The 27474-nt window shown below is 41.0% G+C and overlaps 1 protein-coding gene across 1 annotated transcript in view; it reads left to right on the forward strand.

The window, feature by feature from the left end:
* The window catches only part of RCOR1 (REST corepressor 1), a 137036-nt gene that overhangs the window by 78277 nt on the left and 31285 nt on the right, over positions 1-27474 (forward strand). The window contains exon 3 of the mRNA XM_055361605.2: positions 9318-9401. Coding sequence (XP_055217580.1) covers positions 9318-9401 — 84 coding nt within the window. The remainder of the gene's footprint in view (positions 1-9317; positions 9402-27474) is intronic.

Raw genomic sequence — 27474 nt, forward strand, 5'->3', positions numbered from 1 at the left:
ATGGGATAGAATTTAAATTTTAAAGCAAACCAAACAGCTGTCCTATTTATGAGTGCTAACTTAAAGATGGTTTGATAACATGAAGGTAACGGTACTATGAATGTGAATGTAATGACCCTATATACACACAATAAATATACACAATATATATACAGTTCTCTGTTTATACTTTTCAGCTTCAGTTTTCTTGTTCTGAATTTAAGCAAGAAGGTAGCATTTAATTCATAGCTTATTGTGCTACTCCTGTTTTCATACCTCTTCCTTAAGCTTCTGGTAAAATTAAAACATTTCAAGTAGAGTTTAGGATTGTAGAAAACAAGGCATGTTGTTAAAACCTGTAATTGTGAGCGTGTCTTAAAATGACAAGATTATTTTATATATATATATTTATTTATTTATTTTACTTATTTATTGATTGATTTTGAGATGGAGTCTTGCTCTTGTCGCCCAGGCTGGAGTGCAGCGGTGTTGTCTCAGTTCACTGCAACCTCTGCCTCCCGGGTTCAAGCAATTCTAGTGCCTCAGCCTCCCAAGTAGCTGGGATTACAGGCACCTGCCACCATGCCTGGCTAATTTTTGTATTTTTAGTAGAGATGGGGTTTCACCATGTTGGTCAGGCTGGTCTTGAACTCCTGACCTCAGGTGATCCACCCATCTTGGCCTTCCAAAGTGCTGCGATTGCAGGTGTGAGCCACCGCACCCGGCCCTATCTTATAATTATTGATAGCAAGAAAAGCATATTCACCATTTATTTCAGTTCTGATTGTTTTCGCTTCCCCTTCTGTGTTGATCCATTTGGCCGTTCTCTTTCTTGTGTTCATCTTTCTGTTCTGACTCAGGTCATTGAGGATATGGTTGGACCCTGAATGGTAGAAACACAACTCCCTCTTCCCCTCGACTCCACAGACTTAACGTGATTTTTTAGGGTATAGGGGAGGGGGTTATGAGAATGTGGGAACCCAAGCAGGTGTTCTAATGGCCGTGGAGTAACCTGTCTTCTCCTTCCAGTTAGTTTCTGTGTTTTGTTTGTTTTAAAGAGACAGGGTCTCTCCCTCTGTCGCCCAGGCTGGAGTGCAGCAGGGTGATCATAGCTCACTACAGCCTTGAACTCTTGGGCTCAAGCAATCCTCTAGCCTCACCCTCTGAAGTAGCTGGGACTACAGGTGCTTACCACCATATCTGGCTAACTTTTAAAAACTTTCAGAGATAAGGTCTCACTGTGTTGCCCAGGCTGGCCTTGAACTTCTGGCCTCAGCTGGTCCTTCCACCTCAGCCTCCTGAGTAGCCTTGCTTTTTAAATAACAGCTTTACTACAATAAAATTAACAAAACACGCAGTTCACTTATTTAAAATATGCAAAACTCAGTGGTTTTCGGTATATTCAGAGTTGTGTAACTATCACCACAAATCAAATTTAAAACATTTTATCATCCCATGAAGAAATGCTTTACCTGTTAGCAGTGGCACCCTGTTATTTCAAATGCCCTACAGCCTCTGGCAATCACTAATCATCTTTCTGTCTGGACGGTTCATGTAAATAAAATCATACAATAGGCTGTGGATTTTTGTGCATGTGACTGGCTGCTTTCACTTAGCATAGTGTTTCAAGTTTCATACTGAGCGTGTGTTAGTGTTTTATTCCTTTTCATGGCAGTATAAAGTTCTGTCATATAGACATACTGCATTTTTTTATTCAATCATCAGTTGATGGGCATTTGGGTTGTTTCTACCTTTTAGCTGTTGAGTAATGCTGCTATGGAAATTTATATACAAATTATTATGTGGATATATGTTTTTATTTCTTTGGGCTGTATACCTAGGAGTGGATTTTCTGGGTTATATGATAATTTTTTTTCTTTTTTGAGATGGAGTCTGCTCTGTTGCCCAGGCTGGAATGCAGTGGTGCGATCTCGGCTCACTGCAAGCTCCACCTCCTGTTACACCATTCTCCTGCCTTAGCCTCCCGAGTAGCTGGAACTACAGGTGCCCGCCACCACACCCGGCTAATTTTTTTTTGTATTTTTAGTAGAGACGGGGTTTCACCATGTTAGCCAGGATGGTCTCCATCTCCTGACCTCATGATCCACCCGCCTCGGCTTCCCAAAGTGCTGGGATTACAGGTGTGAGCCACCACGCCCGGCCTCTGGGTTATATGATAATCTTTTGAGGAATGGCACCATTTTATATTCCCAACATTTTAGCCAAATAATCTGACTAAAAACAGGCAAAAGAGCTGAATAGACATTTCTCCAGGGAAGATACTCAGATGGCCAATAAACTTATCCAATATGCTCAACCTCTTTATTCAGGGAAATGCAAATCAAAACCACAGTGAGAGACTACTTCACACCTGCTGGCTAGAATAAAAAAGTCAGATAATAACAAGTGTTGGTGAGGATGTGTAGAAATTGGAACCCTCATACCCTGCTGGTGGGAATGTAAATGTAAATTGCTGTTCTGCTCCCAAACAGTTGACAAGTAAAATATGGCATTATAGAGTGAGAAATAACTCAGAGTTTCAGAGTAGAACTGAAAATATACTAGAAGAGTATTTTCCTTAGTGTTGGATTAGATGATTTTAAATTTGAACACAGACATTGTATCAGGTAACATCAAATCATACAGTGAAGGGTTTCTCACAATGTACACAAAATAGTATTTGTCTGCTTAACACTGGGATTTGCAAAGAACAGTGAAATATTACAGTGTTACAAAGCAAGATCTTCCTCTCTTTAAATGCCCGTTAACCTGATTTTAAGAATATCTTTATTGTACACATCTTATTCTTTAAATGTACCCCATAACTAATAGTACCAATTTTATGTTTTCAACATTTAAGTTATGATATTATACATTTCCTTTAACTTGCTTTTTCTATTCAAACTGGTTGATAGCTGTAGATCTGATTTTGTTTTCTATATTTAATTCCCTTGAAGTCACATACCACGGTTTATCCAATCCCTGATTTTTTTTTTTTTTTTTTTTTTTAAAGACAGAGTCTCCCTCTGTGGCCCAGGCTGGAGTGCACTGCCAGGATCTCGGCTCACTGCAAGCTCCGTCTCCTGGGTTCACGTCATTCTCCTGCCTCAGCCTCCTGAGTAGCTGGGACTACAGGCGCCCACTACCATGCCCGGCTAATTTTTGTATTTTTAGTAGAGACGGGGTTTCACCGTGTTAGCCAGGATGGTCTCGATCTCCTGACCTTGTGATCTGCCCGCCTTGGCCTCCCAAAGTGCTGGGATTACAGGCGTGAGCCATGGCTCACGTGAGACAGAGTTTCACTCTTTTTGCCCAGGCTAGAGTGCAATGGCACGATCTCGGCTCACCGCAACCTCCGCCTCCCGGGTTCAAGTGATTCTTCTGCCTCAGCCTCCCAAGTAGCTGGGATTACAGGCATGTGCCACCATGCCTGGCTAATGTTGTGTTTTTAGTAGAGACAGGGTTTCTCCATGTTGCTCAGGCTGGTCTCGAACTCCCAACTTCAGGTGATCCGCCCGCCGCCGCCTCGCCAAGTGCTGGGATTACAGGGGTGAGCCACCGCGCCCAGCCCCTGTTGATGTATTTTAAAGATTTTCCTCTATTTTTGTCCTCTATTTTTGTCCTATAGACAATTCTGTAGTAACTATCTATGTCATTATGTAGATAGGGTTCTTCAGATAAACAGAACTAGTAGAATATGTATGGGTGTATCTGTGTACATATATTCAGAGATTTATTTTAAGGAATTGGTTTATGTAGTTGTAGGGGCCTGACGAGTCTGAAATCTGTGCTGGCCTATAGGAAGGAGTTAGGGCCTTAGTCTCAACTTCTGGAAAAATCTCAATTTCTGCTCTTATGACCTTTAGGTGAACTGGATAAGGCCCACCCACATTATGGAGGGTAATCAAGAGATTATAGATGTTAACCATATCTACTAAATACTTTTCACAGTAACACCTAGATTAATGTTTGATTAAATAACTGGCTACTAGAGTCTAGCCAAGTTGACACAGAAAACTAAGCAACACACTGTCCTTCCATGTGCACCAGAGACTTTCAGACTTTAAAAAATCTCCACCAATAGTTTATACACATACTTAATGAAACCATATGCTGATGTTTTCTGTTCTTATTCTTTTTTTAAAATGCTGATTAGGAACCCAAAATTCAATGTGAGTAGATCTGACCAGCAATTTGAAAAACATTGCATACATATGTAGTCTAGAAATGGAATTGCTGGCTTGCAAGGTATCCACACATCCACTTTACTATACATTGCCAGTTTTTTTCTCTGAAGTAGTTGAACCACTGTACAGCCCTACTAGCCGTGTGAATAAACCTTTTTTCTTACCCCCTTGATGGCAACTGGTAATTGCAGTTTCCTTGTAGACCTAATTATTCCAGATAGGTCTGGGCTTATTTTTTAAGGTCTTTAAAACTTGATAAAAAGCGACTTTAGGCCGGGCACGGTGGCTCATGCCTGTAATCCCAGCACTTTGGGAGGCCGAGGCAGGCGGATCACGAGACCATCCTGGCTAACACGGTGAAACCCTGTCTCTACTAAAAATACAAAAAATTAGCAGGGCATGGTGGCAGGCGCCTGTAGTCCCAGCTACAGGCTGGGGCAGGAGAATGACATGAACCCGGGAGGCGGAGCTTGCAGTGAGCCAAGATCTGCACTCTAGCCTGGGCGACAGAGCAAGACTCCACCTCAAAAAAAAAAAAAAAAAAAAAAAAAGTCAGCTTTAAACAAAGAGACCTGCCTGTGTTGGCACCTTCAGCAAATATTAGTATCTACCCAGAAATTAATGACATTTCTTTATTTTCATTGTATTTATATTTTTTGATTTACATATAGCAAAACTGAATAATTTTTGGTGCACATTTTTGTGAGTGTTAAGACATGTATACAATACTCCTCCCTTACCCATGAAAGGTATGTTTCAAGACCTCTGGTGGATGCCTGAAACTGGGTAGTACTGAACCCTATATATGTACTATGGTTCTTCCTATGCATACATACCTATGATAAAGATTAATTTATAAGTTAGACACACTGAGAGATCAACAACAAAAAATAATAAAATGAAGAATTATAACAATACGCCAACATCGCCAGTACTTTGGGGTGGTTAGTAAGTAAAATACAGGGGACTTGAACACAAATGCTGCGATGCTGTGACAGTCCAGCTGATAGCTAAGATGACCCAAGTGACTAATGGGCACATAGCACCTACGGAGGGGATGTGGTGCACAAATGGATGATTCAGGAACTATTTCTGGAATTTTCATTTGAATGTTTTCAGACCGCAGTTGATCATGGGTAACTGAAATCACAGAAAGCAAATGCCAGTGCGGGGCACCACTGGAGTTTCATATACCACCACCACAATTAGGATACCAAAGAGTTCCACCTCCTCCAAAAGGTACCTCAGACTTTCTTAAGCTTCCTCACACTTCTAGCCCCTGGAAACCTTGGATCTATTCATTATCCCTGTACTTTTGCCTTTTTCAGAGTGTCGTATGAATGAACTTGTACTGGCTTCTTTCACTCACTGTAATGCTTTGGAAGTAGGTCTAGGTTGTTGCATATATTAGTAGTTCACTATTTTTATTGCTGTGTACTGTTCCAGTATATGGATGTACTACAGTTGGTTTATCCATTTACGCATTGAAAACATCTGAATATTTCACAGTTTTTGATGATTGTGAATAACACTGCCTATGTGTGCAGGTGTTTTTTGGGTTTTTTTTGTTTTTTTGAGGTGGAGTCTCGCTCTGTCACCCAGGCTGGAGTGCAGTGGCGCGATCTTGGCTCACTGCAAGCTCCGCCTCCTGGGTTCAAGCCATTCTCCTGCCTCAGCCTCCTGAGTAGCTGGGTCTGCAGGCACACACCACCACACCTGGCTAATTTTTGTATTTTTGTGGAGATGGAGTTTCACAGTATTGGTCAGGCTGGTCTCGAACCCCTGACCTCAGGTGATGCTGAGCCTCCCAAAGTGCTGGGATTACAGGCGTGAGTCACTGCTCCCAGCCTGTGTGCAGGTTTTATTGTGAACATATGCTAATTCTGTAGGGTATATGGCTGAACAGTGGGGTTGCTAGATCAGTCCTTTGGTAAATATAATTATGTCTTTGTAAAAAAACTGCAAAACTTTCCCAGAATGGCTTTATAATTTTGCATTTACACCAGCAGTGTATGAGAATTTCAGTTGTTCCCATTCTTGTCAGCACTTTGTAGTGTTGATGCCTTTTATTTTAGACAGCCTAACAGGTAAATAATGGTTTCTCATCATGGCTTTAGTTTACATTTTCCTAATGGCTAATGATGTAGAGCATCTTTTCATCTAATATACCACCTTTATATCTACTTTGGCGAAGTGACTGTTCAAATCTTTTGGCCATTTTTAAAAAATTGTGTTATTTTCCTTATTGTTGACTTTGAAAGTTCTTTATGTATTCTGGATAGAAGTCCTTTGTTGCATATGCGATATGCAAATATTTTCTTACAGTCCGTAGTGTATCTCAACAGTGCCTTTTGCAGAGCAAAAGTTTTAAAATTTTATTTTTAGTATACTATTAAAAAATGTTTGGTGGATTGTGATTTTGGTACTGTATCTAAGATCTCCTTTCCCAATCCAAGGTCAAAAAGGTTTCCATGTGTTTTTCTTTAGAAATTCTATAATTTTTCAGTTTTACATTTAGTTCTGTCATCTGTTTTGAGATAATTTTGAGGTATGGATCCAAATTTTTTAAAAAAAATGTTTGTTTTGTTTTTGCATGTGAATATTCATTTGTTCCTGCATCATTTGTTGAAAAGATTATTATTTTTGGCTTGATTTTGCCTTCGTGCCTTTATGGAAAATCATTTGATCCTGTATATGTGGTTCTGTTTTTGGACTCTATTCCATTTATTTCTCTTTTTCTTTTCTTTTTTTTTTTTTTGAGACAGAATCTCGCTCTGTCACCCAGGCTGGAGTGCAGTGGTGCAATCTCGGCTCACTGCAAGCTCCGCCTCTCACGTTCACGCCATTCTCCTGCCTCAGTCTCCCGAGTAGCTGGGACTACAGGCGCCTGCCACCACGCCTGGCTAATTTTTTGTGTTTTTAGTATAGACGGTGTTTCATCATGTTAGCCAGGATGGTCTTGATCCCCTGACTTCATGATCCTCCTGCCTCGGCCTCCCAAAGTGCTGGGATTACAGGCGTGAGCCACTGCACCTGGCCTTTTCTCTGTCTTTATGCCAATACCATACATTCTTGATTACTGATTTTTTATAATTAGTCTTGATTTAGATAGTGTAAGTCTTCCAACTTTGCTCTTTTTCAAAATTGGATTGGCTGTCTCATTTACTTTGCCTTTCTTTATGAATTGTAGAATATTTATCAATTACGGCAAAAGAAGGTGCTACAATTTTGGTTGGAGTTGCATTGAATCTTTAGAGCAGTTTGGGAAGAATGCCTTCTTAATAATAAGTCTATATCTATGATCTATTTCTTCATTTTCTTAGATCATCTTTAGTTTCTCTCAGCAGTGTTTTGTAGTTTTCAGTGTACACATCTTACTTTATCCCTGAGTTATTTCATATTTGATGCTAATGATCTTTAATTTTGATTTTTGATTTTTTTTATTGATGGTATATAGAAATAGAATTGACTATTTACTATTAATATTATTTCCTACAACCTTACTAAACTTGTTTATTCTGGTACCATTTTGTAGATTCTACAAAATGTAGATTTTCTACACAGATAAGCGTGCAGTTTTGATTGTACCTTTCCACTGTGGATGCCTTTATTTTTGTTTTACTTTAGACTTTTATTGGAAATACAGCAGGACTTATTTGTCTTTGTATTCCCTTTGGGGTCCCTCCCCACACATACCTTTGATGACTTTCGTTTTAGATTCTTTGTAGCGTTAGCATTGTTCTGAAGTCAGAACTATGTATGTATCTATAAAAAAGGTATACTTGGGCTGGGCGCGGTGGCTCACACCTGTAATCCCAGCACTTTGGGAGGCCAAGGCAGGCAGATCATGAGGTCAGGAGTTCGAGACCAGCCTGGCCAATATGATGAAACCCCGTCTCTACTAAAAATAAAAAATTAGCTGGGTGTGGTGGTGCACACCTGTAGTCCCAGCTACTCGAGAGGCTGAGGCAGGAGAATTGCTTGAACCTGGGTGGCAGAGGTTGCAGGGAGCCCAGATCACACCACTGCACTCCAGCCTGGGTGACTGAGTGAGACTCTGTCTCAAAAAAGAAGGTAAACTCAAAGGCGGTCACTCCATCTTTTTTGTCATATTTCTTTCTCATCTACATCCTCTTCCCATCTGCAACAGAAATTCAACTTTTAATTTTACCTAATTCATACTTTTCACACTTTGGGTCCTTTTCACTATTCTGTTACGGTTCTTTAAAGTAACTGCCTCTCAGATTTTACTAAAAATGTAAAATTTCCTCTTTATGAAACCTAGAACACATTGGTAGACAAAATAAAAGATGGGAGATCTGGTGGTATCATAAAAGAAGAAATTCGTCAACCAGACCGTGGGTTTCCTAGATTTTTGTTTATAGTAGGTTGTATGTTATATTTAGTTGCATTTTTCACCCTAGAGTTTAGGTTCCATAACTTTCATCATATTTTCAGAGTAATTTATTTAAAGGAAAAAAAGTGGCCAAAATTAACCTTTAGAATGAATAAGTCTGGGCCTAACCAGTGTGAAGGTATGGTCCCTGAACCTCCTGTTTCTCGAGTCTTTGCCTTCTGAAGATATGTGTATTGTAATAGATGACAGCCGCTTGCGGTTAATTCAGTAATACATGTCAGCTCCACCCCTGGCACTTTTAAACCTTTTGGCCTACTATTTTGCAAAACAGATTTTTAAGAATTAGTATGCATTTTAGAAGTTTCCTTTCAGGTTAAACTTTTTAAATAGTTATTCTTTAATAATGCTGTTAAAAGAATTTTGGGATTTCTATTGCCAGGTCACAAAAGGTTAGGCAGAGAAGGGTAATGGTGCTGCAAGCACACATGAAGAATTAACATTTTAAAAGAACCTTTGAGCACCTTGGCACGTGTGGATTTCTTCTTGGATGTCTCATGCCTAAAAGCAGAGCAGCATACTGTAAAATCAGTAAAAGTAGGAAAGGACTTGCAAGTAGAAATGTTTCAGCAGACTCTCGCCTCCCCCATCTCCATCCTCACTCTGATGTTAAGTGTGGGGCCCATTGGGCCAGATGCAGGTGAAAAGGTGGGTGATGTCATTAAAAGATATTGTTACTTATAGCTTATTATATGTGTTAAATTTTAATAAGAATTTTCTTTTTTCTTTCTCCCAAGCCAAACTGGCAAGACGCAGTCAAGAACGGGACAATCTTGGCATGTTGGTCTGGTCACCCAATCAAAATCTGTCAGAAGCAAAGTGTAAGTCTTGGAGCACTTTATTTTCCACCTTTCTTGTTTAATGTAAGGTTTTAAAGGTACCTTTGAAGGTAAAAGCTTCTATATGTATTAAATTTCTCTTCTATTTTAAGATAAATAATTTAAAGAGTTTTAAAGTGTATATTTCTTTTTTTAAAATTTTTTATTTTTTGAGATTGATTCTGGCTCTGTTGCCCAGGCTGGAGTGCAGCAGCACGATCTGGGCTCACTGCAATCTCTGCTTCCTGGGTTCATGTGATTCTCCAGCCCCAGCCTCCTGAATAGCTGGGATTACAGGCGCCCATTACCACACCCAGCTAATTTTTGTATTTTTAGTAGAGATGGGGTTTTGCCATGTTGGCCAGGCTGGTCTCAAACTCCTGACTTCAGGTGATCCGCCTGCCATGGCCTCCCAAAATGTTGGGATTACAGGTGTGAGCCACTGCACCCTGTGATCTATTCCATTTTTGAACATGTTCTTTCTTACAGAGCACTAAAAATCTGCCTCCCTGTAATTTGTAAAAGCTTTGTTCTCCTGAACTTTGCTAAATAAGTTTGCTTCCATATGTGTCCTTTAAATGTTCAGTCATCGTATCTCCTTTACTGTCTGAGTCCAAGCTAGTTGCTTCAGGTGCCTTTTCAGATGGTTTTTTTGGGGGTCTCTTTTCATCTCCTGTTGTCCTTCTAAGTGTGTTCCAGTTGGTCACAATGTCCATCTTAAATTGTACTCAGAAGTGAATATGAAGAATACTGAGCATTTTTTGAACCTTTATGCCAGCACAGTACTAAAATGTTTTTCGTACTCCTATATCATTCAGTGTTCACAGTAACCCAGGAGGAAGATTTTTTCTCTGTTTTACAGATGGCATCCCATAGTTAAAAGAGTCAGAGGGTTGTAAAAGTAGCACAGATAGTGAGTGGCGGAACCCCAAGTAGTTCACTCCTGGGTCATAATCTCACTTATTTCTCAGGCTGTGTTCATTTAGCCTGTTAGCCACTATCTTTCTGTTATTACAGTTTAAAGTTGTATTAGTCACTTTTCCTATTGTATTGCTTATTGGAGTCTTTGGAGTCAGAATTTAATTTTAATATTATCTTATTTTTCATAGACCTAGAAGAAAAGGGCAGAATATGGAAAGTTAATTGATTTTTAAACAATGGTATTGCCTATAAAATAAATTTACAGTTTTATTGTAAGCCCTGATTACAATCGTTTTAAGTTTAAAGTTGGTTAAAACTTTAAACTTTAAAAAAACTAACCTGTCCACTGAGGCTCCCAGTGGACAGTGAGCTCGGCTTATGGCTGAGACACACTTGAGCCAGGCCAGAGGCATAGGAGGACCAAATTTGACAGATATCAATACACGATTCTTACTGAGGCCTTTGAAACGGACCCTTGTCCTGGAATTACTGTCAGAAAAGAACCGGCCAGAAAAACAGACTCCCGAGCCACGAGTCCAGGTTTGGTTTCAGAATTGGAGAGGTGGAGCACGGAAAAGAAGCCAGAGCAGCGCCAGCATGGAGGCCGCCTGGGCGCAGGTCCCCCGGATCCCAGACCCTGGTCAGCCTGGGGTGCTGGCCCCTACTGTTCTGCCAGCGGGGCTTCCCCGGGGGTCCCAAGCAATGTGGGCAACTTCTCTTGGGAATCGGAGGATGCTTTGGGCCAAGCTCTCCTCTGGGGGCACGCTGATGTTCCGTGCACGAATGTGGCCCCCGCTGACCTGGAGATGGCAGCCAGTGCGCCCGGCCACGCTTAGGGAGATGTCCCTTGATCTCCGCCCTCAGGCCCAGTGCTGCTTCCGGGTCCCTCTTGCCACCAGCCCTTCCCACAGCTGGAAGCTGGCAGTGCTGGGCCTCAAGTTCATCCCGGGGCACCCGACCTGCTCACCGTACACCAGTCCCTAGCTCTGCGGGGGCTGGGGCTGCACCCTCCTGCTGTGGAGCAGCAGCCGAGGTGGGGCTGGCAGCTGGGGGAGGCGCCTGGGTGCTCCGCGACCTGGGAGCAGCCCTCTCCGCCCCAGCCCCCGCAGCTCTGACCGTATCCTGCCTCTCTGCCTCTTTCCTGGCCATAGTCACAGCCACAGCCATCGCAGGGCCCGGCTGAGCACTAGGAGCAGGTTCCTTGTCTTCCTCCAGAATCGAACTCGCACGGGAGGCCCCAGCACCCCTGCCCCCAACCCGCTGCGGAGTCTGAACCTCAAGCGGCTGCACAGCAAACCCGTGGAAATGACCTGTCAGTGTCAGGCAGTGGAAGACAGATGAACTAAGCAAGGGCTCATCGGTAGTGTTCACGTTATGAAAATTGAAGAGGAATATCAAGATTTATTTACTTTGTCACGGAAAGGCTTCCAGACATACCTTTCAGGGAAATCGAGTTGTTAGGGTGGAAGGGCCTTGGGGTGCATGAGACCTAGGGGTTTTCCTTAGATGGCATAAAAAAGGATTGACTTTATAGAATTCATCTGTCTTTCCATTTATTAACCGAGTAAACACGGAGCACTGAGAGTGAACAAAGTCCACTAGAGAGAAGGCAGGATGAGGACGGCTTTGTAGAAATGCGTTATTTTCTATCAGGAAAGAGCAATGATTTCTACTCTGGGAAAAAAACGAAACAAACACTTACCTAAAAGTAATATTTACATATTGTTGAAAGTTCATAGATAAAAGTATAAAGAATAAAAAAAATTCACCTATTATTCCATCACCCAGAGGTGATAATCGTTAAACATTTTGGGGTATTTCTTCCAATTTTTTGTATGTATTTATATAAGTGAGATGATAGATTATCTGTGTGTGTGTATGTGTGTATTGTCTTCCTGAGCATCGGACCTAAGCAGTTTCCACATTGTTAAAACTGCTTATAAAGGTTTTAAATAACTAGGTGTAATGCTTTATCACATGGATATATCAGTATGTTTAACAACTACTCTATTGAAAATTTAGGTGTCTCAGTTTTGGAAGAATATGGAAGTCTTGGTTGTCCAGCATTTATTCTGACATTAAGTAGAAATAAGTGATTTAGGACATATTTCTAGCAGATACTAAAAAACTGTGTATAGGATGTCTGGAGATCCCTGGCTTTTCTTGTGTGTGTGTGTGTGTGTTTTTTTTCCTCTTCTTTTCAAAGTGGCTGTTCAGAGTTCTGCCTCTTAGGGTTACTGAAAGCTTATAAAGTTATGTTGTAATTATAAAAATAAATGCTATTTTAGAAAATTCAAATAGTACATAATGCATATATAATATATAATATAATATATATTATATTATATATATAATATAATATATATTATATTATATATATAATAATATATATAATATATATATAATAATATATAATTGTTTTCCACAAAATGTGAACTGTTATCAGTCTGCTCATAAGTACATCTGGGACTTTGTTTCATCTCAGTATATCTACAGTTATCTAATTCTTTTTTACTGTAACTAGTATGGATGTATCATAATTTAGCCTTTTTTTAAACAGAATTACCTGTATTACCTATTGATGAATATTTATAATCTTAGTTCTTTTTTTAAACTCTGTTTTTTAAAAAACCTGATCCGTAGAATAACTCTAGTTTAACATTAATGAATTGTACATTTCTTTTTTTTTTTTTTTTTTGAGACAGAGGTTTATTCTTATTGCCTAGGCTGGAGTGCAGTTGTGCAGTCTTGGCTCACTGCAACCTCCACCTCCTGGGCTCAAGAGAGTCTCCTGCCTCAGCTTCCCAAGTAGCTGGGACTACACACGCAGGCCCCTGCACCTGGCCTTGAATTGTACATTTCAGAATAGCTAGAAGAGGGCTGAGTGCGGTGTCTCACCCCTGTAATCCCAACAGTTTGAGAAGCCGAGGCGAGCTGATCACTTGAGCTCAAGAGTTTGAGACCAGTCTGGGCAACGTGGTGAAACCCCATGTCTCTCAAAAAGTCCAAAAGTTAGCTGGGTGCGTGGCATGTGCCTGTAGTCCCAGCACTTGGAGGCAGAGATGAGGATGCTTGAGCTCAGGAGTTCAAGACCAGCCTGGGCAACATAGACCTCCCCTCTATTAAAAAAAAAAACGGGTGGGGGGAGCTAGAAGAGAATAATTTTGAATGTTCCTAATATAGAGAAAATGTAAATATTTAGGATTATGGATATCCCAGTTACCCTGATTTGATTATATGAATGTATCAAATTATGACATGTACCCTGGAAATATGTACATCTGATATGTATCAGTAAAATAAAATACATACATTTTAAGAGAGGATCTTGGCTCTGTTGTCCATGCTGGAGCGCAGTGGCACAGTCATAGCTCACTGCAGCCTTGAACTCCTGGGCTCAAGCTATCATTTTAAAAAAAGCAATAGTGAAGATTTTTGCCCCTTAATACATTTCTTATTTTCTTGTTTAAAATAGATTTTATATTTTAGAGACATTTTAGCTTCACAGCTAAATTGAGCAGAAAGTACAGAGTACCCATTTATCTTCTGCCCCCACACACCCACACCCTCCCCCAGTGTGAACATCCTGCGCTGGAGTCCACCAAAGGGATACGTTTGTTACAATCAGCCAGTCTACAGTGACACATTTTTATCACCCAAAATTCATAGTTTACATTAAGCTTCACTCTTGTGTTGTATGTTCTGTGGATTCCGACAAATGTATAATGACCTGTCCACCAATGTAGTTATCGTCGTTTCACTGGTTTAAGAAACCTCTGTGCTCCACCTGTTCATCTCCCTTTCTGCCTCCTAAACCCTGGCAACTGTTGATCGTTTTACTGTGTCTGTAGAATGCCTTCCAGCTGGAATCATATAGTATGTAGCCTTTTCAAATTGGCTTCTTTCACTTAGCAATATGCATTTAAGGTTCCACTGTCTCTTTTCATGGCTGGATAGTTCATTTCTTTTTAGTGCTGAATAATATACCGTTGTCTAGCTATGCCACAGTTTATCTGGTGTATTGTCATGCTAGGAACCCCTCTCCCACCCCCACATTACAAACAGACTGATGTCTTCTGTCTTCTTCTCCTTTTTTACATCATTGTTTCAACTGAAATTATTGGATTATATTTTTTCCTTCACTTACATTAAACTCATACGTACTTTGTGCCTGGACTTCATTCTTTTCAGTGTACCTGGCTCTATATTCTTTTAGGTGAATCTTAGATTTGTGGTAACAAGTTCTGTCCAGAAGTATCTCAGTTCAGATTATACGGAATTCGTGTTTATCTACTGAGTTTTCATTTACATTTTATATTGAACAGCTTTGTGTCTGGGAATGTACCAGGAGTGAAAGGTTCAGGAATCTCATACTGTAATGGAGAGACAGAAAAAATGAACATGTGAGAAATAATTTATGTGTAGTTTTCCTAGGCACCTCTTCCTTTTTAGAGGTAGAGTCACTGGGGTCTACAGAAGTAAAGTCAAGTGTTTACGGTCCCATGGCCAGTTATTGTAGTAGCCAAGTTTTAGCTAGATCTCTTGTCTCCAGACTATATTTACCACACCTGTCTGCCTTTGTAGGCTGCTTCATTTAATAAACTGTAATTCAATGCTTAAAACATTAATACTATACTAGTTTTTTTGGGCTGTGTCTAAGTAAAACCCATTTAATGAGAGATATAACTTATGGGATATGCCTAGAAAATGTGGCCTGTAGAGAGACATTTCATGTTGAGGAAGTGTAAATAATTCCCAATAACATAGATTAGAACAATGAGTTTAAATATTAAATGATCATGGAAAATTACTTGATGAAACCATGGCTTGAGATTTCAGCAACAAAGGAGTGAATGAAGTACAATCTGCCATCATGTGTAATCTGGAGGGTGGCAGACTGAGAAACTGAAAAATGTTCACTTATTGGAGAAGAGTACAGTTGACTCATATGATTTTTACATCAAGCATCTCCCATGTACCACTGAGTCAGTATTCTGATGTTCCCGTTGGGACTCAGCAGAAGGTGCTAGCTTTCCTAGGTAGAAACAAAGAGTTGAAGATGGTTGACATTTGATTGAAATGTGGAAGAATGAGTAGGAGTTTGCTGGCTGGACCAGGGGCATAAGTGCACACTAGACAGAAGAAATGATAGCATTTCCTTTTTTTTTTTTTTGAGATGGAGGTCTCGCTCTGTTGCCCATGCCGGAGTACAGTGGCGCGATCTTGGCTCACTGCAACCTCTGCCTCCTGGGTTCAAGCAGTTCTCCTGCTTCAGCCCTGCGAGTAGCTGGGATTACATGCGTGTGCCACCACACCTGGCTAATTGTGTGTTTTTAGTAGAGACAGGGTTTTACCATGTTGGCCAGGCTGGTCTTGAACTCCTGACCTCAGGTGATCCTCCTGCCTTGGTCTCCCAAAGTGTTGGAATTATAGGCGTGAGCCACTGCGCCCGGCCAGCATTTTCATTTTTAAAGGTGTGAAGATGTGGAGAGGAAATCCAGCACTTAATTTTGGAGATTTGCCTGACTGTGACAAGTGTTGTCCCTGGGGCAGAGAGAAATGAAACTAGAAAGGCAGGCCAGCTTCTTAAAGGTTTGGAGGATCCCTTGATGGAGTTTTAGCTAGAACTGATATGATTTACACTGAAAAGCTCTTGACAGTCCTGTGGTTTAGAGAAGAGTAGAGAAGAGGTTTATTGGTGGTAGTAAGGTGTCGATGCAATTCTAAGTCAGAGAAGTTGATTGCCTAACCGGGTCAGTGCTGTTAAAAGGCGGCATGATGGAAATTCAGGAAGTCAAGTCAGGAGTAGCTTAACTTGCCCCAAAGAGATGGAGACCATAGGATTGTGGGCTTAGTGACTGGTTCAGGCAGCCTTTAACATGCCTGTAAAGACTATTAAATGCCGTTAAGTATAGGTGCACTGTTCCATCATTTACTCCACACGTTTCTGTTGAACCCCTATGAGGCACTCCGTTGCTGTGATACGGTATCATCTCTCCTCAGTCCCCACTGTGATATTGTGCAGCCACCCTTTGCACGGATTCCACACCCTACCTCTGCACATCCTCTTTATACCATTCCAGGCTGCCCGCCTTTGGGGACTCCATCCTCATTCCAGTTGATCTGCACCCTAAATGCCCACCTTGCTCAGCCCTACCCACCGGCTTTAGGATACCACCTCTTGCCTTCATGCAGACACCACTGCACTGCGCAGGGTGCTTTTGACAGTCCCGTCTTGTCACTGTGCTTACGTGTAGACCTACCTCAAGTTTGGACTTCGTTTGTTTAGAGAAGCAGCTGAACGTTAACAAAGTGGGCATATTAGAGTTTAAAATATATGTAGAGTTTAGGCCAGATTGTAGGCCCAGTCTGGTTCCTTTTACTGACTTAGGAAAAACAAAGTTTACCCAGGCACGTGTGGTCAAATATAATGCAAAACTGTGGCCCAAGGGTCTTAATGAAAAGGATAGATTAATCTGAGGATTTTTTTGTTGTTGCTTGATTATTATTATTATTTTTTAAGGTAGGGCTTGAAAAGAAGGGGAGTGGAACTAGAGGGGAAGCTCGGGTATAGCCTTGTCTGTTGTTTATAGTCTGCTTTTTAAAAATATATAATCAACTAAATTGCTCATGCTGAATGATGTTGATAGTTCCCAGAAGGAGCAAATTTCTCAGATGGGCTGCTGTTGCCTTGGGTGTAGAATTTAGCAAGGTGACTTTTGGCTATTGGATATCCATAGAAACAGATGGTCTTGCTCATTTATGCATTATGCATTTTATAAGTTATATATAGCAAGTGTTTGTGCAGTTATTTAAGTGTTTGCATTTTGGGTTTTTTATTTCATAAAAATGAGGAAAAACTGGTCCAGTGGTAAGAATCATGGATCTCTGTGTTAAAATAGACAAAAATGGAAATCGTTAGCTGTGCCAAAAACAAGCTGGCTGATTTTTTTGAGACAGTCTCGCACTGATGCCTGGGCTAGAGTGCAGTGGCGCAATCTCAGCTCACTGCAACCTCTGCCTCCCAGGTCCAAGCGATTCTCCTGCCTCAGCCTCCCTAGTAGCTGGGATTACAGGCACCCGCCACCATGCCCAGCTAATTTTTTGTATTTTTAGTAGACACGGGGTTTCAACATGTTGGCCAGGCTGGTCTCAAACTCCTGACCCTGGGATTTGCCTGCCTCGGCCTCCCAAAGTGCTGGGATTACAGGCGTGAGTCACCGCGCCCGGCCTGATTTTTTTTTTAAGCTAGCTATTAACTATATAAGGAAAAAAATTGCATGTAACATGGTGGAGGTAGATAATTTAAAGTTGTGTCAAAAGACAAGTTTAAGTTAGGGATTTAAAAGTAAGTTTTAGCTTTTTTGGAATAAGAGCCGTACCTCTGACATACGCACAATTCATTTCTACTTTAGGATGTTTGACTTACTATATTGTATATGAACGTTTAGAGTAATATGAATAATGTGTAATATATCATATATAATTCTAAACTTTCATGTAGATACATAGTAAATGTCAGGTGTCTCTATTCAGAGCATCCCAGTAGCTTTTCAATTCATTGTAAGTTAAAGTCAAAAGAACCTGACACAGCCTGGGCAGCATGGCAAAACTCCATCTCTACAAAAAAATTAACCAGTCATGATGGTGCACACCTGTAGTCCCAGACTGTTGAGAGGCTGAGATGGGAGGATCACTTGAGCCCAGGAGGTCCAGGCTACAGTGAGCTGTGATTGCCCCACTGCACTCCAGCCTGGGCAACAGCAGGACCCTGTCTTAAAAAAAAAAAAAAAAGAAAATAATAATAACACAAAAAAAGAACTTGATGTCCACATGGCTCACCCCCCAGTTCATTCTGGTTATTGCTTAAGTGTCACTATATCAGAGAAGCCTTCTTTGACCACACAAACCACTCACTGTCTTAACTCACTTTCTTTCATTCTGCTTATCATCACCGGACATCGTATTATCTACTTTATGTCTCTCGTCTCTCTCCACTGTAGTGTAAAACTGAGTGGAGGAACTTGGTATGTGTGTTCAGTTCTCTGTCAGTCCCCTCTTGGCATGTGGTGGGTGTATAATAAATAAGTTGTTGAATGAATGAGAAGGTGGTGGGAGTGCAGGATTCCTCTGGATAGAGATTTGCAAATACAGGCTTTTCTGCCATTTGCTCTGTAAGTTGGGTTGTCTGGAATCTTCTAACATTTCCTTCTTTGTCCCTTACCTTGTGGCTATCATTTGTTTACTCAGTAACTTGCACAACTGCTTGTGTACCAAGCGCTAGCAGGCACTGGCGAAATACACGAACAGTCCGACAAGTCCCTGCCCAAGTGTAGCTTACAGTCTACAGGAAGCTGCACTGGTAAATAAGTTCATTGAGCGCCGTGAAGGAGAAGTGTGCTTAAACAAATACCACATATTCTCACTTACAAGTGGGAGCTAAACATTGGGTGCACGTGGCCATAAAGATGGGACCAATAAACAAGACACTAGGGACTACCTAGGATGGGGAGAGAGGTGGGGACAAGGGCTTAAAAAGAACCTGTGCTGAGTGAGTCATGGATTCATTTGTACCCCAGACCTCAGCATCATGCAGTGTATCTTTGTAACAAACCTGCACACGTGCCCCCGATTCTAAAATAAAAAGTTGAGGGAAAAAAACAAAACAAAACAACTTATTCTTTGATTTGGGTGTGAGCAGCAGTAGCGATAGGGTAAGCCTATATTGGCCTAGTTTTCAGCTTTTTAAAAATATATGGCTAGAAGAGGTTGAAACTTGTGATTAAAATGAGTCTTTTGAGTGTGTGAAAAGTATTTTCATCACTTTAATTTTTTTAAGTGCTCTAGAACTAGCTAAAATGGGCAAAACGTACTAGAATAAACATAGCTGAATGAGTTGAATTTACAAACTAGTGGAAGCCTTCTATTAAACAGTAATTTACCTTGTAATCATAATCTGTATCTTTATACAGAAAAACGTTTCATTGTGTTCAGTTTTAGTTTATCCTTTCTGTTGACAGTGGACATCCATTATCAGTTCTTGACTATTACACATATTACTGCTGGAAGCATTCTTGGACATATTTCTTGATGCCCATCTAGAATATATATGCTAAGTTCTGAGAGATCAGTGCCAAATTATTTTCAAAGTGGTCAAACTGGTTTACACTGCTACCAGCAAAATGCAGAATTTATTTGCTCCACATCCTCTCCAATAATTGCTGTTGTTGGACTTATACGTGTTAGACCAGTCTAGTGTGAGTATAACACTGTTTCATATACCAAGGAATTTTGCTGTTTTAGTTAGGTCTGTTAATGGCATTGGTGTTATGAAACAAATATTCCCACATTTTAAAAAGAGGTGTATATTGATATATGTAGGGATGAAATGAAATAATTGGGATTTACTTTACAATTCTTCAGCACATGTAAAGCACATTTTGGGATCAGTTCACCAAATTGTTCTGTGGATGCAAAGTATTGTTTCCGTGTTTAATTTACTGTCCTGTGGTTATGTAGGACAGTATACCTACCCTTAGAAAACACTTGCTGAATGTTTAAGAGTACTGGGTCATAATATATGAAAGCTGCTCTCAAGTAGTTCAGGAAAAAGTTACACACACACACACACACACACACATGCTTATTTTTATTATTAAAAATAGCCTCTAACTTACCCCACCATGTGGACATAACCACTATTAAAGTTTGCTTCCGGATCTTTTCGGTATGCTTATATGCACTCTGATTTTAAGCACAAATGGTTACATCTTCTATGTAGTGGTTTTCAACTTTAATTTTCCTGCAATTAAAAATTAAACCGAGTTTTGATCCTGAATAATATCACATCTTGTAGCATACTTTATTCAACTACATCTCTCCTTCCTTCCTTCCTTCCTTCTTTTTCTTTCTTTCTTTTTTTTTTTTTTTGAGACAGTCTTGCTCTGTCACACGGGCTGGAGTGCAGTGGCACGGTCTCAGCCCATTGCAACCTCCGCCTCCCAGGTTCAAGCAATTCTCGTGCCTCAGCCTCCCGAGTAGCTGGAATTACAGGCATGTACCACCACACCTGGCTAATTTTCGTATTTTTAGTAGAGTTGGGTTTTCACCATGTTGGCCAGGCTGGTCTTGAATTCCTGACCTCAAGTGATTGACCTGCCTCAGCCTCTCAAAGTGTTGAGATTACAGGCCTGAGCTTCTGCTCCCAGCCCACATCCCATTCTTGAACATTTAGGTGTTCTTCTTTTTTCCTCCTGTAAATAACACAAGTACACAGGAATTTATAATGTCCTCTCCCCAGTTGAAAAGAAAGCCCTCCTTAATTCTGCAGATCAGGTTTCTCAATTATGTGCATTCATAGTTCTTTTTCTCGGTCACTTATGACAATTGGAATTCATTTGTATGACTATTTCTCTCTCTCCAGTCAGACATGCGAGTTCCATAAGGGCAGAGATTGTCTATTTTAATCACAGCTATCAAAGCAGCACCAGGCACACAGTAGGCCTGAAAGATTTGTTAAATCAGTGGAGAATAATTTCAACATAAACAGTATATTTTATAAAAGATCACTTTGTTGCAACTTACTTTGAAAGCTCTTAAATAACTTGTTTGTATAGCAGTGCTTATGGAAGGCTACTCTAGTGGATGAAGAATAGAAAACCCTCCACATTGCAAACAGTGGGACTTAACAGTGGGAGGGCCTGCCCCTCCCAACTCCCTCTCACAGGCAGGAGAGCCTGCCCTCTCATACTCTCTCACAATGGGGTTTAGCTGCCTTTTCAGAGCTAAAGAAGCCACCCAGCCTTCCTATAACACAGACTCTCTTTCATCTTTAATGGACAGAATCAAGATTATTGCTGCCAGAGATAGAAAGTTGGGGAAAAGTCCTCGAGGGGTCCCCTTCTTTGTTTGGAGCAATTTGAAGCAGGTAGCTTGTATTTCTGTTTATCTGCTTCCTGTTTCGTCTTTTATCTTTTATCCATCACCTTAAGCATTTATGCTTTTTTTTTTTTAATCTTAAGAAATGGGGGTTCACTGTGTTGCCCAAGCTGGTCTCAAACTCCTGGGCTCAAGTAATCCTCCCGTCTTGGCTTATCAAAGTGCTGGGATTACAGGCTATAAGTGTGAGCCACTGCATCTGGCCAATCTTTTGTTTTTTGTATGAGGGTAGCTGGAGCACTTTTAATTTTCTAAGGTTAAAAACTTACCTTTGCTTCACTTAAGGAAACCATGTGAGAGATCTTGAAAAATGCACTTTTCTTTTTCATCGCTGCCCTACCAGCAACTACTGGTGTACTCTGCCAAGATAAGCTTCAGACAAGTCACTTCTCTGGGGATTGGGGTTGGAGACTGACTTATTCTGTAAAGTGGGATTTTAACAAACTCCCACTAAGAAACAGCTTTAAAAAATTTATTTCTTTGAGACGGAGTCTTGCTCTGTTGCCCAGGCTGGAGTGCAGTGGCACAATCTCAGCTCACTGCAACCTCCGCCTCCCGGGTTCACGCCATTCTCCTGCCTCAGGCTCCCCAGTAGCTGGGACTATAGGCGCCCGCCACCACGCCCGGCTAATTTTTTTGTTTTTTTGTTTTTGTATTTTTAGTAGAGATGGGGTTTCACCGTGTTAGCCAGGATGGTCTCAATCTCCTGATCTGGTGATCCGCCCGCCTTGGCCTCCCAAAGTGCTAGGATTACAGGCGTGAGCCATTGCGCCCGGCCAAGAAATAGCATTTTTATAAAGAAAGTACATTTTGTTACCTACTTGGAAGGACGGATTGATGAAATCCTCAGGCAGAGTCTCTGGCTTGGCTTCCTGTGCTGTTTTCCACCCCAGAGAGGGAGCGTTCAGATGTTTACTGTAGTAATGTCTGTGCCCACCAGGTGGCACAATTGCTTTACTTAAATGATTTAAGCTCATTTTGATTCTCAGCGAGGTGTGATAACTCATTTCTTATTTTAATAATAAAAGATGCCACGATATTTGTTACTGTATTTTTAAAGAGAATTTTTGCATGTTCAGTTGAGTGATGAGAGAGAAATTGGTGTCATGTTTCCTCTGTGGTACCTAATCCTACAGCAAGAGTTTCAAAAATAATTTTTTAAAAAAGCTCTAAGAAGGCTATAAGCCTTGTCATCAGCCCACCGTATGGTGCCAGCCTATTGCTTTGCATAGAATATCCAAGATCACACAGTGTTCTGAATATCTGCAGTATCTAGGGGAGGGAAGGGTGAGTTAAGGTTACTGTGGCAATTTTCATCTGCATTTCTCCCTTCTTTTGCACTTGAGACTTACTGAGGGTACTAGGGCATTTCGTTCATTGAATTAAAATGAATATAGAAACAATTGAAGTTTAGCATCCATCTGTTTCTTACCCCTGCTTTCTGTCACTTCATCAACCACAGTTCTATTAACTTCATTCAAGCTAGATACAGTATGTTGATTAGCCTTGGTTCCCTGTACCAAGGAGGCTGTTCTAATCTGAAGAGCCCTTCTGCCTGTATCTTCTCTCCTTAAGAGATAGAACTGTGTTGGCTGGTCCGAAGGTAGTGAGTTATCTCAACTGATTGTTCACAATTGCAGATGGAACTCCTTGTTCTTCTCTCTTCCTGCTTCTCACTACTGGACCCAGCTGGTCTTTTTTAAAAGAAGGAAGGGAGGGAAGGAGGGAGGAATTGTGCATAGAGGTTGTTTGTTTGTTTGTTTTTGTTTTTGTTTTAGATGGAGTCTTGCTCTGTTGCCCAGGCTAGAGTGCAGTGGTGCGATCTCGGCTCACTGCAACCTCTGCCTCCCTGGTTCAAGCAATTCTCCTGCCTCAGCCTCCCGAGCAGCTGAGATTACAGGCATGAGCCACCATGCCCTGCTACTTTTTTTTTTTTTTTTTTTTTAGTAGAGACGGGGTTTCACCATGTTGGCCAGGCTGGTTTCGAACTCGTGACCTTGTGATCCACCCACCTCAGCCTCCCAGAGTGCTGGGATTATAGGTGTGAGCCACTGCGCCCAGTGCATAGAGGTCTTAAACCTTATACCTTATCTGATATTTACCAGCTGTGTGACCCTAGCCAGACTACTTCTGTGAGCCTCAGTTTCTTTGTGAATGAGAGTGATAATGGAACTATCAGAGAAGATTAAAAAAAAAAGATTTTAAAGAGCTTAAAACAATGGCTCATAAATAATAAATTCTCAAATGTTAGCTGTTGTTTCTGCTTGTCAGTATAGATGCTGAACCTTTAGGAAGCATTCCTTCATTGATCATTATTATCATCTGATGACTTGGCATTCCCATACTGTCCTACATCTGTGTTGTTATTTCGTGTGTTTGTTCTCTTCTGTTGCCTGTGTGTTGTCTCAAGCTACTGTGGGAAATCGGTTCATTTTTGCTTATTTCGGCTTGCTATTTAATACAGTGCTTTGTGCATGGTAAGTTTAATTCAGTACATGCTTGATTAGGCTTTTGGAATTTTATAAATTTTCTTGAAGAATGAGGATTTCACATTCTGTCTTTAAGTGATATTATGAGGAAGCCCATAACTCATTCACCTATGCTCTCCATAATGGTAAAATGCAGTGGATGGATTCTTCTGCTTCTGACCAACAGAGAGGAATGTCGGCCAGGTTGCACAGGCAGGCCTGCTTTGCGCACCCTGTACACTGGGGAAGGGTGATGGGTGCAAATGCCTGGGCCCATAGAAACGTGCTGGCATTTTCTTGAGCAGCGTGGACTTTGCTCATTGTCCTGATCAGCGTTTACTTCATGAGTCCCTGCCCTCAGTGGCTCCTCACTTCCAGATTGGTGAATTTTTAATCGATAAGGGACAGAATTAAGATTGTTGTTGCCAGAGTTGGAAAAGTCCCCACGGATCCCTCTTTTCTTTAAGAGCAGTTTTTTGTAGGTAGCTTGTATTTCTCCTGCTCCTCTTCCTTCCTGTTTCATCTTTTATTCACTGACTTTTAAGCATCTGCTTATCTTTTTTTTTTTTTTTTTATAAGGGTAGCTGGGAACACATTTTATTTTCTTGGGTTGAAAGCTTTTTTTTGCTTCAGTTAAGGAAACCACGTGGGAGGTTTTGAAAAGTGCACTTTTCATTTTCATTGCTGTCCTACCAGCAGCTACTGGTATAACTCTGTAAAGGAACAGGGTAGGTGGTGGGAAGGGAATAGCATCAGGGATTCTGAAAAGTATGGTAGATATCCATGTCCCTTGATTAAAGAAAACAAAAGCTGAGGATTATGTAGAGCAGGAATACAGTAAGAGACAAGGTCTGTCAACAGCATTGCTTGTGCAGATGGCTATATTCTGAGTAAACTCTAGTCCAGAACATTCTGTGAGGAGAGGAGGAGGAGTACCTACTGTGGTGTCATTTTCCCAGTTAGGTGATAACCTGGCTTTATTGGTGAGAACTAATTCTTGGGAAGGTCAGGGCGTTGCTAAAGATAACATAGTCATACAGTGCTGACTGTGTGCCATGCACTGCTAGACAAACTCATTTTATTTTGAGACAGAGCCAGAATTTGACCCGGGTCTTTGTTACCCTGTACATAACCTGTGCTGCCTTTTATCTTGTGGGACAGAAAACCTCAATTATTGACATTGTACATAATACAGCACCCCAGGCATTCATTCAGCAAATGTCTGTCTGATTTTTGTTGGACATTGGGAACAATGAAAAGAATGAAAAAGTGTATATTTGCTAGTAGGTATTAGATGGTAATTCCTTTTACAGGTTAGGGGGCTCCTGGTACATTAACTTATTTCATCACAACCTTCCGAGCACCCAGTAGACACACCATGTGTCTTCATTTAAGTAGTTACTACAGTAGAGTGCCTTCTTCCTTTACTTTAGATTTGAGTCATCAGGGTGATCTTCCAAGAATTTTTTTTTTTTTTTTTTTTGGACAGGGTCTTGCTCTGTTGCCCAGGCTGGAATGCAGTGGCATGATCTTGGCTCACTGCAACCTCTGCCTCCAGGATTCAAGCGATTGTCCTGCCTCAGCCTTCCAAGTAGCTGGGATTACAGACACGCACCACCATGCCCAGCTGATTTTTGTATTTTTAGTAGAGATGGGGTTTCACCATGTTGGCCGGGCTGGTCTCGAACTCCTGACCTCAAGTGATCCTCTTGCCTCAGCCTCCCAAAGTGCTGGGATTACTGGCATGAGCCACCACACCCGGCCATCCAAGAAAATCCAAAAGTTACATGACTTTAAAGGTCACCTTAATAAGAATACCTTATTGTTTACAATATGGCAGATGTGTCCTATATAACCTCAGCTGCAGCATTCGGGATCTACTGTTACTGTCTTGTTGTTCCTGTCACCAGCTGATTCTTAAGATATAAAGCAAAAGAGGAGTTGAAAATGGAGTAGCATTCAACAAATGCTTGTGTGTGTCTTAAAATTGGTAGCTAAATCTGGTTGCAGACAGTGGGCACTGGCATTACAGGCCTTGTTACTGATGTAGCAGGAGGGACTCTGAGCAGATAACATATGCCCAAGAACCACGGGCAGGACTAGCCCCTGTGCTGGGCCACTCCAGGGACTCCTGCATCACTTTTTCAGCCTGTGCATGTGTTTGCTCAAAGATCGTGCTACTGGTGATCATACATACATTCCTTACTCAGTTAAGGTAGATAATAGTGTGCTCTGAGACTTGAGATTTACAGCAGAAGCTTAAGGTTCATTTGTTGTTCATTCACCAAGTATTTATTAAAGGAAGGAACCCTTCAAGCCAGTTTTAAACAAGCAGACCTTCTCCAGAGTTGACCCTCAATTTACCGCAGATTGTTTTCACCTTCTGTCCTTACATATTCCTGAGTGCATCTCATGACCTGGTTTTTAATCAGCTGGCCTGCCGTCTGTTTCTAGGTCTGGTATGCTGCCATTTGCATCTCATCTCCTCCAGTATGAACCCCCACATTACCTGTGTCTCTCTGCAGGGTTCTGGCCAGGTATACAGAACCACCTGTTCGAGCAGCCTCATCTGACATTTTTTAGAATCTGAGAGCACTTTTATTTGGCATAATCTAATGTATTGTGAAGTAAAAAGCAAGGGACACACTTTGGAGTAATTCCCTGCCCTGCCTTTTTGTTTTTGAGATGAAGTCTTGCTTTGTCACCAAGGCTGGAGTGCAGTGGCACGATCTTGGCCCACTGCAACCTCAGCCTCCCAAGTAGCTGGAACTACAGGCATGCGCCACCACGCCCAGCTAATTTTTGTATTTTTAGTAGAGATGGGGTTTCACCATGTTGGCCAGGATGATCTTGATCTCTTGACTTGGTGATCCACCTGCTTCAGCCTCCGGAAATGCTGGGATTACAGGCGAGCCACCGTGCCTGGCCTCTGCCCTGCTTTTTAAAATCACCAGTTATACTTTTGTGACAAGCTATGGTCATTTCATTTGTCATTTGCTGACTTTCAAGTAAATTGAAATTTTACTGTAATCTGAGTGAAGTAACCAGTTTGTAACTATATTAAATATTAAATCGGAAATTAGTGGCTTAGTATTAGAATTAATATTGAGCTGCAGTATATAATTAGTTATTGTTTGAATTAGGTTGACTTTTTCTTTTGTCAATGGAATATTTTTCCCCAATTTTTAGAATACATGCTTCTATAAGAGTTGGAATTCTTTTTCAAAATTGATTTCTGTTTCCTAAATTGGTTGACAGTTCTCCCAGAGCTGGGAGCATGCTTTTGGTATAATCGCATAGCAAACTAAGTTGTAGAAGCTCAGACTTTTATTAGGACTCCTCTGTTTACTCTTTGTGTCATAGTGGGAAAGTGGATCACTCTGAGCCTGTTTTCTCTAAGTTTGGCCATTGTACCTAGAGAGTAAGATTTAGGAGCCAAGAGGGAATAGGGGCTAGTCAGGATTTTACTGCCTACTTCATACAGTTCTATGCTCCTTGATTTTTTTTTTTTTAGCTTGTGTTGTTGTTATTTTTTTAATTCATAAAGGAAAATCATGCATGAACATATGGCAGTGCTATTGACTAGTGCATTATTTTTTCTTGTACACTTGGGAAGAAAGACTAGAATATCCTCAGGGTGGAAATTGATTCATGTTTGGAGGTGGCAGCTTCTCCTAGAGGTTGAGTCAATTCATTTTCCTTGGTATTTTCCATGATTCTTGAAAGCTAGCCACCTTATATTGGAGTAG

Source organism: Gorilla gorilla, chromosome 15 (assembly GCF_029281585.2).
Source record: "Gorilla gorilla gorilla isolate KB3781 chromosome 15, NHGRI_mGorGor1-v2.1_pri, whole genome shotgun sequence".
NCBI classification, from domain to species: Eukaryota; Metazoa; Chordata; class Mammalia; order Primates; family Hominidae; genus Gorilla; species Gorilla gorilla.